Here is a 13636-nt window from a genome sequence, read left to right as displayed (position 1 = left end):
AAAAAAAAAAAAAAAAAAAAAAAAAAAAAAAAAAAAAAAAAAAGATGACTGGTAAGAAGATCTTAACCCTTTACTTGGTGTTGTCAGCACCACACTCTTCTCCCAAGTGAGCCACAGGCCAGCCCTACTATACACATTTAGAAAGTACTTCTGTGCTATATTAAAATATTGCTAGAAAGTAGATAGGATTTAAAAATACTTTCAGGGCCGGCCCGTGGCTCACTCGGGAGAGTGCGGTGCTGATAACACCAAGGCCCCGGGTTCGGATCCCATATAGGGATGGCCGGTTCGCTCACTGGCTGAGCGTGGTGCTGACAACACCAAGTCAAGGGTTAAGATCCCCTTACTGGTCATCTTTAAAAAAAAAAAAGATAAAAATACTTTCATATCACAAAGATTTTTCTTTCTTCATTCTCATTCTTTTATTGTTTTATTTGTAAAACCATTTATCATAAGATAATTTTATATAGGGCTGGCCAGTTAGCCCAGTTGGTTAGAGTGCAGCCTTGTAACACCAAGGTCAAGAGTTCAGATCCCCATACCAGCCAGCTGGTAAAAAAAAAAAAAAAAAAAAAAGTTTTATCTATATATGATCAAGATCTTACATTAATGCCCTCTTTCCCTTTAGCAAGGAAAAAAAATTCTTATCTGTTTCCTATCTTTCAGAATTTAAACAACATACAAATAATACAGAATAACAAGTGCTCTCTTTTAAAAATTCATTTTCTAGTTTAGCAATAAAAAATTTCTGACAACATTCAAAGTAGAATTTTTACTCCGCATGTAATTCACTTTCAATAATTGACATGTGCATCTATTATAAACATAACTAAAAAAATTAGCACGAATTATCACTAACTTGTAATGTCATAATCTAATGCATACATGAGTACCCAGAAAAGAAACTGTATGGAAGTTCATTTAAATTGGAAATTGGTAAAGGATACATAGAAACTCTGACGACTTAAACTAAGAACTAGTTTCTAACGTCCATCCAACCAGTTGATAACCTTACAGATTTAAAGAAAAGTCTATTACAGTAAAAAATCTAAAAATTTATTTTATAATGTAATTTACGCCAGCTGCCAAAAAAAAAAAAAGAAAAAGGAATTTATTTCTAGATACTACGTTTTTCAAGTAAATTAGGAAAGTTACTGAATCATATTAATTCACCCAGTATTATGTCTACAGTGACATCATTAAGACAAGTCATGCAGATCATGTTAGTTCCTTGAGAAGTTAACCTTCAAAGAGAGATGCCTGCCCAGAATTCCTAGTGTTATTACCCACAAACCTGGCTGATTCCATTTGCATTTTTAACCTGAATATCCAACAGAACAGGATCTATGGTAGCCAGTCTCAAAAGATGGCCACCCCCCTCCCTGTTTACACATGCCAATCTTAATTACATCAATAGATAGAGATTATTTCCCCTCCTTCTTGACTTTGAGTTGGCCTTGACTGGCTTTGACCAACAGTGACATTCTAGGACTTCCAAATCTTGGATTTAAGAGGATTGACAGTTTCTTTTTTTTTTTTTTTTTCCTTTTTTTTTTGTCTTTTTTTTGAGTCCGGCAACGGATCGCAACCCTCAGTGTTGCGTCCGCACCTCGCTCAGCCAGTGAGCGGGAACCGGTCTGTATGTGGGATCCGAACCCTCGGCGGGAGCGCCGCCGCACTCCCAAGCGGCGCACTGTAGCAGTGCACCACCGGGCCGGCCCGAGATTGACAGTTTCTAATTCCTCTCTCCTGGAATGCTCCTAGAACCCAGCCACCATGCTTAAAGAAAATCCAAGGGCTGGCCTGTGGCTCACTCCAGAGAGTGCGGTGCTGATAACATCAAGGCCATGGGTTCGGATCCTATAAAGGGATGGCCGGTTGGCTCACTTGGGGAGCGTGGTGCTGACAGCACCAAGTCAAGGGTTAAGATCCCCTTACCGGTCATCTTTAAAAAAAAAAAGAAAGAAAGAAAATCCAAGCAGCCAGCGGGGCAGAGGCCCATATAGAGAAGAACTTAAGGCCTAAGGCCTTTAGCCCTAAACTCTCAGCCAGCGGCCAGCCATGTGAACGTGGCCATTTTGAACATTCCCACCATGTCGGCACCCCAATACACACCTAGTAGTTCAGAAAAACCATCAGATTTGAGAGAAATAATAAATTGGGGTTTTTGTTTTGTTTTGTTTTGTTTTAAAGATGACCGGTAAGAGGATCTTAACCCTTGGCTTGGTGTTGTCAGCACCTCTCAGCCAGTGAGCAAACCGGCCATCCCTATATGAGATCCAAACCCATGGTCTTTGGTGTTATCAGCACCGCACTCTCTCCAGTGAGCCACAGGCCAGCCCATAAATTGGTTTCCTTAAGCACTAAGTTTTGGGGTAGTTTGTTACATAGCAATATTTACCTTTTATAATGTTTTACTTATCAGCTCTATAAAAAACTTTCATATGTCCTAAAATCATCTCATCCAAGTTCCCCATACTGGCCAGCCACAAAATAAATACATACATACATACATACATACATAAACAAACAAACTTCAAATTCTTCCTCAGCTTGTCTTTCCATTCCCCATATACTAAATGTTTATATATGTGTGTATATATATATTTACATAAATAGAACAGGGCCTATATTCCCTCAAGACATTTTCATTTCTCTTCTCAGGTCCTCTCCCAGTTGCTGTTTATCTTTCCTGAGGTTTATACTTTTGTTGACCAAGGAAGTATTATATTAGGAAAGGTCCTTGAGGACCTGCTAAAGTTGAATGAGAGACATTAGCACATAGGTTATTTAATTTAAACTACTACTTTCCTATCATTTATTTGTTTTTAGAAATTAAACATTCTGCTTAAACTATTTTTCACAAGTATCCAAAGGTAAGCTCTAGGCCTAGACCATGTATGAATTATGGACAACTCTGAATTAGTAGTCTTGTTAAGATTTTATTGTAAAGTGCCTAAACAAAGTACTATATTAACGTGGTAATGAAGAAATTCAAGATAGTATCCATTTCATGTAGGAGTTGTAAACAAATTTTACGTTTTTTTAAAATATGGAAATCGGGGCATCTATACAAAAGTTATCATTAGCAATCCACAATTGAGGGAAAGTGTAAAGCCAGAACAAGGGCAAATACTAAATAAAAATCTCGATTTGATTAAAAGGATAGCCCTTCTATGTGCACTCTGCACTAATTTCTTGATGCAGGCTCAAATAAAATACTTTCCTATCTCAAAATTAATTCTGAATAAACAGACATGTTATAGCAGGGTAAATGGGACCAAAGAGAAGTTGTGACTTACTCAGATTCATAATAAGACTGTTACTGGGCTGAAAGAGAATAATGAATCTCTAACTCTCCATTCTCTGCTTCTCTTATTAAGGTGTCATTCTTGGTGACCCTCTTCTAGTTGGCCTTTCTCAAACAGCAGCCACAAAAGCAGGTAAGGTTAAAGATGAAAGTAACTAAAATTAAAGAAAAATTGGCTTCTCCCCGTGGAAACTGACTCAACATTTAACAATGTGTGGTGCCTCAAAAGCTGAAAACAACTACATGGTCATCTCCAGGTCCAGTTTAACTTAATCAGGGGGTCATTATCGAAACATAACTCACTGGTACAAAGCAGAGATCAAGTAGTTGAGAATGTTCCTAGGCTGAGGTCTAATGGGGAATAAAAAGGATGATCTCATAATGTCTCTTTATGATCTATAAATCACATTATTCCATAACTCTGACACAAGTGTCAGTATTAGCATTAAGAGTCAACACTCTTAAGCAAAACAAAACAACAATAAGCAGCTGCCACTTTTCTGATTTAAATGTAAAAGCTGGCTGTACAGATAAAGCAACTTTCATTTACTTCTAAAGTCCAAAAAAAATTCAAGGTTTGTTCTCAATATTTTAGACTTTCAACATTGGGCAGAAATCCAAGTACCTTCTTCAGGCTCAGTGGAATTTTGTTAATTATACACTTAAACTTTACTTAGGTGTTTCTGAAAGCACTAATACAAAATACATAAAGTTTTAGTAAATTTGACCAGTCCCTGAAAAAGTACTCTTGGGGTAGTTTAACATCTAAATTCAAGCTGGCCAGTTAGCTCAGCTGGTTAGACCCCGATGTTGGTAACACCAAGGTCAAGGGTTCAGATCCTGATACAAGCCAGCTGCCAAAAACAAAACAAAAATAAATTTAAGAAAATCATTAAAAGCCTAAATTCAATTAGATTAGTATCCATGTTTATTTATTTATTTATTTATTTATATTTATTTATTTTTTTTAAAGATGACCGGTAAGGGGATCTTAACCCTTGACTTGGTGTTGTCAGCACCATGCTCACCCAGTGAGCAACCGGCCATCGCTATATGGGATCCGAACCCGTGGCCTTGGAGTTATCAGCACCACACTCTCCCGAGTGAGCCACGGCCACCATCGCTATATGGGATCCGAACCCGTGGCCTTGGAGTTATCAGCACCACACTCTCCCGAGTAAGCCACGGCCGGCCCCAGTATCCACGTTTATTTAGTTTGTTATAGTGTTTTAGGCAAAGACACAAAATAATTACTTAACAAAGGAATAGGATTTGCATTGGTAGGTCACAATTACTTCTGAAAATGCAAGACTCAACTTCAGATAATATCAATGACCCTAAAGCAATCCCTTAAGCTAAAAGTCTATGCACTCCATCATTTCTTTAGCTGTAACCACAAAGTCTGGTTTTACGCCTAGGGTATACAAGAAGCATCAGTTTAAAAGCATCAAATGGGCCGGCCCGTGGCTCACTCGGGAGAGTGTGGTGCTGATAACACCAAGGCCCCGGGTTCGGATCCCATATAGGGATGGCCGGTTAGCTCACTGGGTGAGCGTGGTGCTGACAACACCAAGTCAAGGGTTAAGATCCCCTTACCAGTCATCTTTTAAAAAAAAAAGCATCAACTATCAGATTATATTTGTTTAAACTAACCCTTGGAGACTGTTTCTTTAACTTCATATCACACTTTTCTTTTGCTGTGCTTATACAAATTTGCCAAGTATAAGCACGGTAAAAGAAAAGTGTGATATAAAGTTAAAGAAATAGGCTCCAAGGGTTAGTTTAAACACACTCACAAAATCCAATCTATGCTCACACTGTGCTTCAACCTAAAACTGATGGATAACCACCAATCCTGATTTATCTCACATTCCCCACTACCTACATCCACCCTTTTCATCTCCTGAATTTCTCCACTAATCTCATCACTTGTTATGGGTTTTCGCTACTCTAATCTCCATGGCCTTTCCTTTCCTGCAAAGTTCTTTCCCAGCACCTGGCTGGCTCCCACACATTACTACCTCCACAATTTAGTTCTAAGTTTTGTTTTGGTTTAACTTATTAGATATTAATTTTGTCCCCAATCTTTTGTACTCATGTTTCTCTGATCAGCCTTTTACTTTTCATTAACCTCATCCTCACTACAATATTTACCCTCTCCTTTCAAACTAGAGCATGTATCTTTTCCTGACATTTGTAATTCTGGCTCACAGTAAACACCCTCTTCCTCTCCCAGGGACTGTTACCATAGCCCTAGGTCCCCGTTCCCAGTCCTTATCTTCCTAAGTAAGGCCTCTTCCCTGACAGTTTGTCAACGTTAGTTTGGCTAAACTGGGATTCCACCCTCAAGGCAAAGGCTATCTTCCCTCCTTATTCTACAAAACTACAAGCCTCCCACCACCCTTGACTTTCCCTCCTCCACCCTTAAATCCATCTGCATCAGCCCTGCCCGTTTCCCCCTGCCCCCAGTGTCTGTATTCCCACTATCCCGCGCTCCCCTTCTTTACTCCTGAATGCACCTCTTCTCTCGGGCCTTACCAGTAACCCTGACAGTGGGAAGGCCCTGCCAGCGGCCTCACGGAGTCTCTCCACCCGGCCTCCTCCGCTCTTCAGTAACTGTCCCCACGCCCCTTTCCCACCAGGGCCCGCGCGCCGCCCGGAGCCCCCTCCTCGATTAAGCTCCCGCTGTCACTTTGGCCTCTCATCCACAAGATGGCGGAGCTGCTGCCCCCAACCCCTGGGTCTGCTCCGCAACCCCCAGCCTCTTTCCCGTAACTCCCGTCCCGTCCCTCCAGCCCTCCCCGCCGCCAGCCTGGGCCCAGGGTCCCGCTGCCCCCTCCCGTGGTAGGCGGGCAGCTCAGGCCCAAGCTCAGCTGCGACGCCGCCAACGCCAATGCCTCTGCCGTCCCCCGGCCTGCACCGTCTCCTCACCATAAACTTAAGTGCTTTCTCCTGCAGCACCGCCTCGGCCGGGTCCATAATCACCGGGGCCTCTGGGTCTGCTTTCCGCCAGGGCCGCCCCTTTGGTGCCAGGCCGCAGCTAAAGCAGCGCCCGGATCCCGCCTCCTCTTCCTTTCCCCCGCCCTCTCTTACCTCTCAAGCATCGGCAGGAGAGTCAAGGAAGACCAGCTGCTCCGTGCGCATGCGTAAGCCCGCTGGCTCACGGGATTTGTAGTTTCCCGCAGGCGCTTCCTGCGGCAAAAAGTGAGGCTACGCCGCGAACCGCAACTCCCGCAGTTGGCTGAAACAGCGTCGAGGTTGCCGGCAAGCCAAATCCAGACAACTCTCTATGAAGCAGAGGAAATGGGCTGATGGGAATTGTAGTTTACAGCCTCTACGGATGAGAAACGGGAGGGGCACGGGTGTCTCCGTGGTTACCGAGCGACGCCAGTGGCGGCTTGCCTGGCTTTTGATATCAAGATGGCGACCAGTGCCTCACCTGTAGCCTAAATACTGGAAAAAGTTGCAAGGACTAAGGGGCCCCAGGCCCCTAACTGTGGTTTTAGCGAATGGACGTCCCCAAATTTCATATATCTGGAATCTGCAGGAGGATTGCGACCCAGAAGCTCTGGGCCAACGGGCACCTGGCAGCAGCTCACAGACCAATGCAGAATTTCAAGGTCCTCAGGCTATCACGCCACACTTTTTTTTTTTTTTTTTTTTTTAAAGGATGACCGGTAAGGGGATCTCAACCCTTAGCTTGGTGTTGTCAGCACCACGCTCAGTCAGTGAGCAAACAGGCCATCCCTATATAGGATCCGAACCCACGGCCTTGGTGTTATCAGCACCGCACTCTACCGGGTGAGCCACGGGCCGGCCCTCACGCCACACTTTTACCGAGGAAACTTTCCTCCGCCACAGCCAGTTCGGGCGGGATAAAAATTTACTCGGGATATTATGGATGTTTAGAGCTCAGAAAGCGTAGCCTGTTACTGCTAACCCTGGGATATAAGCCCTGCCCTAAGGGCCAAACAGGTACTTACAAAAGCACTTCAACTGCGGAATTAATGGCCATCTAGCAAGTAAAGCATATGAGTATTTTCTTTGACTTTGAAAGGGGCAATACGAGTTGATTTTAAAGATTAGTCTAAGGGCCGGCCCCTGGCTCACTTGGAAGAGTGTGGTGCTAACAACACCAAGTCAAGGGTTAAGATCCCCTTACCGGTCATCTTAAAAAAAAAAAGATTAGTCTACCTTGTGAGAAACAAACTCTTTTTTTTTTTTTAAAAAAAAAAGATGACCGGTAAGGGGATCTCAACCCTTGGCTTGGTGCTGTCAGCACCACGCTCAGCCAGTGAGCAAACCGGCCATCCCTATATAGGATCCGAACCCATGGCCTTGGTGTTATCATCACCGCACTCTACCGAGTGAGCCACGGGCCGGCCCGAGAAACAAACTCTTAAGGTTGGGCTAAAAACAATGTTTTTGATAGGCTTGTACAAAATATCTAAATTTATAAAATAAGTGAATTAGGAAAATGCCTTTTCACTTGTAGGAAAAATCTCCATTGTAAACTATTTTATTTGTTAGTTCGTTCAATAAATGGTAAGCACATAACTTACGCAGACATCATCTCAAGAAATGGGAGGGCTGGCTAGTTAGCTCAGTTGGTTAGAGCTACAGCTTTATAACACCATAGTCACAGGTTCAGATTCACATAGCAGAAGACAAGACAAAACAAAGAAATGGGGATTCGTTGTTGAACGTGACAGACCCAGTCCTTTTCCTTGTGGAGCTTACATTTCTGGTATGCTGATACTTAGTCCTAGTCACCCCTAAGTCCACAGGACTCGGCACAATACCTAATACATAATAGACTTTCAGTTAATAAAAATCTTTGCTCTTAAATTTTAAAAAAAAGTTCCAAATAAGTGCAAAATGGAGAAGACTTAAAACCCATTTGTACAAAATCTACCTAGAAATTTTTACAGGACTAATGCAGTAATGTGACATGGTTACCAAAAAAAGGAGTCCTAGGAAGCTTGAAGAGAAGTAGTGTCGGGCCGGCCTGTGGCTCACTCGGTAGAGTGCGGTGCTGATAACACCAAGGCCACGGGTTCGGATCCCATATAGGGATGGCTGGTTTGCTCACTGGCTGAGCGTGGTGCAGACAACACCAGGCCAAGGGTTGAGATCCCCTTACCGGTCATCCTTTAAAAAAAAAAGAAGAGAAGTAGTGTCTGTCTGGGACAAAGAGGCTTGTGGTCTTACTCTGTTTTGAACCATTCAGAGCACACCTGGAATACTTTGTTCAGTTATGGGCAGCATGTTCTGTTAACATCATATGGCAGAAGCATAGCCAAGGGAAGGAAGACCCAGCAAGAAAATATTGGTGGGTGATTTCTCTGAAAAAAGAGTACTCAGGAATAACATGACAACTGACTTCAAGTATTTGAAAAACTGTTTGAAGGCAAACTATGACCAATAGGTGGAATAATAATAATACTGATGATAATTAACAACAACAGCTATCACTTTATTAGCTCTGTGTGCCAGGCACTGAACTAGCCATTTTACATTCATAATCTCTAATATTCATAATAACTCTGTGAAACGTGTTATTATCCCTAATTTACAGATGAAGAGAATGAGGCTGATAGAATATAAACAACTTGCTTAAGTCACAGCAAATTACATAGTCGAGATCCTAACCCAGGTCTGCTTGACACCAAGGCCTGCTTGACTTGGAGTGCTATTTTCACTGAACCACGCTGCAGTGACATAGAAGTCAGATTAAGAAGAGGCTTTCTAGTAAACAGAGCTGTACTGACAAAGGAATGGACTGCCCCTTTCCTGAAAACATATAGAGGCAGGATGACTATCTTTCAGTGATATTGCCTAGGGGGTTTCAGTTTGGGTGGGAGGTTAAGATCTTAAAAGATCTTAAAAGATTCTATACTGTTGAGGGCCGGCCCATGGCTCACTCGGTAGAGTGCGGTGCTGATAACACCAAGGGCCCGGGTTCGGATCCCACATAGGGATGGCCGGTTCGCTCACTGGGTGAGCGTGGTGCTGACAACACCAAGTCAGGGGTTAAGATACCCTTACCGGTCATCTTTTAAAAAAAAAAAAAAAAAAAAAAAGATTCTATACTGTTGAGAAGTCAGTAGTTTCACTTTGTTATCTATAGAGGAGTATGAAAATATTGCCTGATAAGACTGGCAGTCAGTGACAGCCCTCTCTTTGTCCAGTCATACAGAGGTGAGGATTAGTAAAACACAAGGAGTTTTGGTTTAATCTATGCATATTGATTAAAACTGAGTTGGAAAAAAAAAATCACCCCAAAAACTGGGCCCGCCCGTGGCTCACTTGGGAGAGTGTGTTGCTGATAACACCGAGGCCAGGGGTTCAGATCCCTATATAGGGATGGCCGGTTAGCTCACTTGGGAGAGTGTGGTGCTGACAACACCAAGTCAAGGGTTAAGATCCCCTTACCGGTCATCTTTTAAAAAAAAAAAAAAAAACTGAGTTGGAAGGGGCTGGCCACAGAAAGGCTAAATTCTCTTTGTTTGAAAATTGACCACTCATGGTCAGGCAAACTGAGAAATCTAAATATAAATTGCCTTGATTTTCAAGTCCCTCATGTCCAGTATGGTTTAGGAAAGTTCACTGGACTGGGAGTTAAGAAGCCTGGTTCTAGCTCATCCTTTCAGCAGTTAATTGGTTGATTTTAGGCAATTAACCAAACGTTTTTGGCCCTCTCTCTTGTCATCTGGAAAACAAAGGTCTCTGGCAACTCTAAAATGAGTGCATCTATGAGCCTGTACATGACACAGGTAGTAAAGGAGAACACTGAGTCATTAGAACCTTTAAAGCTCCACTTTAGTGGAGAATAGACTTCCAATATGAGAAATCACAGCTACCACCAGACTTAATTTCTTCCCCAACCTCCTGTTTAAGATCTCAGAGTACTCTTTGACTCTTTCTTGTCTATTAGTGGCTGTGTTTAGCCAATAATCCATCAAATGTCTCTTCTAGCCCCCACTTCCGATGCTAGCCTGTTCTAGATTATCACCACCTTTTTTCGTTTGGGTCACCATATTCATGTCCGGTTCAGTTCTTAGACTCCAGACTCTCTCCTTCCACTCCATCTGATAATCTCTTTTAAACCTTAATTTCATCACATTTCTTCCCTGCTCAATCCTTTTATGGCTCTTTTATCTCCTTTAACTTTGTTTAAATTCCTTTGTCTGGCTTTCAAGACCTTCATAATCTTATCCAATCCTATCTCTTCAGCCTTACTTCCCATTTTGCTTTAATATGCCCCCTCTGCAATTAAAGGGCATATTAATTGCCCTTTAATTAGACCGTTCTTCTCCTACCCACATCTTAGTCATTTTGCAGCTCTGGAAGTCTTCCCTTTTCCCCTTTTTCTCACTCATCTTTCAAGGTTCAATTTAAATCTTACTTTAAAAAATATTTACCTAGGGCCGGCCCGGTGGTGCACTGCATAGTGCGCCGCTTGAGAAGCGCAGCGGCGCTCCCGCCCGAGGGTTCGGATCCCACATACAGACCGGTTCCCGCTCACTGGCTGAGCGAGGCACGGGAGCAACACCGAGGGTTGCAATCCCGTTGCCGGTCCCCAGTCCGGTACGGGGGCAACACTGAGGGTTGCGATCCGTTGCCAGACACGGAAAAAGACAAAAATAAAAAAAATATTTACCTAGTTATTTATTACCACAGCCCAATCTCTTTTCCCTCCCTCCATAGGCAGTGTTTATCTTTTTGTTTGTATGGTTCTTGCAAAATAGATATTTATCTTTTTGTTTGTATGGTTCTTGCAAAATAGATATTGTTTTGTGTGCTATATTTTTAATTCACAAATGCAATATGTTTTTATTTTTTATTTTTATTTTTATTTTTATTAATTTTTTTTTTTTTTAAAGATGACCGGTAAGGGGATCTTAACCCTCGACTTGGTGTTGTCAGCGCCGCGCTCACCCAGTGAGCGAACTGGCCATCCCTATATGGGATCCGAACCCGTGGCCTTGGTGTTATCAGCACCGCACTCTACCGAGTGAGCCACAGGCCGGCCCTATTTTTATTTTTTTTAAAAGATGACTGGTAAGGGGATCTTAACCCTTGAGTTGGTGTTGTCAGCACCACGCTCACCCAGTGAGCAAACCAGCCATCCCTATATGGGATCCGAACCCGTGGCCTTGGTGTTATCAGCACTGCACTCTCCCGAGTGAGCCACAGGCCGGCCCAATGCAATATGTTTTTATATATGTCATTATGTTTCATACTTTTTACACGAGTACCTATATTTTGTTTGTTTGTTTGTTTTTCCTTTTTTTCTTTAAATGTGAGGCTAGGACTGTCCTGGCAAGGCTCCCTACTTAAACTCCTTTGCCACTCTACGCCTGGCCCCTCTACTCTAGTCTTGGCTGAGGGGAGGTGAAGTAGTACCTATGGTTTTAAGATCCATTTATGTTGCTTCATGTATGTCTAATTTCTTGCTTCTAACTGCTGCATAGTAGTCCGATGGTGTATATCCCCCACGTTTTACCTTTCCACTCTTCCAACAAAGCCTCCAGCTCCCAATAACCTCAAATAATGCCACAGTGATTAACCTCCTACGTGCCCCCTGAGTGAGAATATCTTTGGGAGTATGTTCATACTGGTTCATAGGCTCACTGGTTCACAGGCTATTAAGGACACTTGATTGGACTGTGTAGTGCTGAACTGCGGTACAGAAAGACCACAAAGATCTATACTTCCACCACACTACTCCACTACACTTGGCATCATTCATCTTTCTACTTTTTTTGCCAGTCTGTAAATTTTACCTTCTTTAGGCAACCCCCAACCCACAATGCTTCTTTAAACACACTAATCTGATCTTCTAACCCCCATCCTGATAATATGTGCTCGGTGTTTAACATATAGCAGGCTGGAGCCAGAAATACTCCACCTATGCCTGTGCTTTTCTTTCATCCCATGGCATCCCCTTTCCTATATCCAGTTGTGTTCTCAATCCTGATTGCATGTAACAGTCATTTGAGGAGCTTTATAAAAAATACTGATGCCTAAGTTCTACCCTCATGTATTCTCATTTGATAGATCTGTGGTAGGCCCTGAGCAATGGTAGTTTTTTTTTTTTTTTTAAAAGATGACCGGTAAGGGGATCTTAACCCTTGACTTGGTGTTGTCAGCACCATGCTCACCCAGTGAGCAAACCGGCCATCCCTATATGGGATCCGAACCCGTGGCCTTGGTGTTGTCAGCACCACACTCTCCCGAGTGAGCCACAAGGCCGGCCCAGCAATGGTAGTTTTAAAAAGCCTCCAGGTGGTTCTAATCTGCAGCCAGGTTTGAGACCACTGCCAGGGAGTTTAGATGCCCAATGCCTACTTGCTGACCTCTGGCTATTCAGAGTCCCCCTCCATGCCTGACTTTCTTTCCAAACTCTGGAATTACCCCTTCCTTCCTCCCCTCTCCCCACAAACAAACCCTCTATTTTCCAAAGACAGCTAATCAAAGCTCAAGGTTGACTGGAAGCAAAGAGATTTACTGATAAAATCCCATCAACTATTTGATTGATAGGCTTAGTCTGTCAAGAGGTCCAAAGGAAATAGGAAAGGTTATTTGTATTTCAGTTGATAGGAGAGATACTGTTTTAGTTGGAGGCTAAAGAATTTCCCCTCTTCCCCTCACCTTCTCGTTCTCATAAAAGGTCAAGAGTCAGTTCTTTACTCCTGAAAGTTTACTGACTCCACTGGGGTTTGTACCTAAGTAGAAGGAGACATTATTGATAGTGAACTGTGATCCATATTGGATGCTCAACAGATGTTCCCACTGTCACAGGATAAGGCCATCCTTATCTGGATAGAGCTCCTGTTCAGGGCAGCTCTGTGGGGAGGGGATGGGGTGGGATGATAGTGGAGCCACAGGAAAGAGGTTTTTTGTTTTTGGAGGGGGGGAAGGGGGAGAGAAGACAGCTTTATTCAGGACCAGTAACCTAAAGGAAATGGTAGGCTAACCCATCTCCAAGGCTCAGATTTACTGAGAGGTTAAGAAGGTTGAGGGAATGGAATGTGGGAAGTTAAAAGTCAGAGGAAGGGGGATGTGTAAGGGGCCAGGTGCAAGTTCTTGCCAAAGCTCCATTTGGTTTCTGTTCTCATCCTTGACATTATCTTAGGGTTCTAAAGGATTTTGCTTCAGGTGGAATCAGCATAGCTTTATTGAAGTCATCCTTGGTTTCTCAGGATATGACTACAGAGGTTTGGCAAGTCCAAAATCTTCAGGGTAGGCTGGCAGGCTGGAGACCCAGGAAGAATTGCAGTTCCAGTCCAAAGGCAGTCTTGGTAACTGCATTTTTTTTTT

General features: G+C 43.0%; 1 protein-coding gene across 4 annotated transcripts in view; it reads right to left on the bottom strand.

Annotated features, from left to right (window-relative positions):
* The window catches only part of BTRC (beta-transducin repeat containing E3 ubiquitin protein ligase), a 168371-nt gene extending 161951 nt beyond the window's left edge, over positions 1-6420 (bottom strand). The window contains exon 1 of one of the 4 annotated variants that reach the window (XM_008581994.1): positions 6404-6420. Coding sequence is in view for 3 of the 4 variants with exons in the window: in XM_008581996.1 (XP_008580218.1) it covers positions 6242-6289 (48 nt within the window). In the remaining variant the exon portion in view is untranslated. The other 3 variants (XM_008581996.1, XM_008581997.1, XM_008581995.1) reach the window with 3 other exon arrangements.
* Positions 6421-13636: the final 7216 nt, after the last annotated feature.

Source organism: Galeopterus variegatus, unplaced genomic scaffold (genome assembly GCF_000696425.1).
Source record: "Galeopterus variegatus unplaced genomic scaffold, G_variegatus-3.0.2 Scaffold2501, whole genome shotgun sequence".
In the NCBI taxonomy this organism is placed as follows: Eukaryota; Metazoa; Chordata; class Mammalia; order Dermoptera; family Cynocephalidae; genus Galeopterus; species Galeopterus variegatus.
This window is presented reverse-complemented; position numbering and strand designations above follow the sequence as displayed.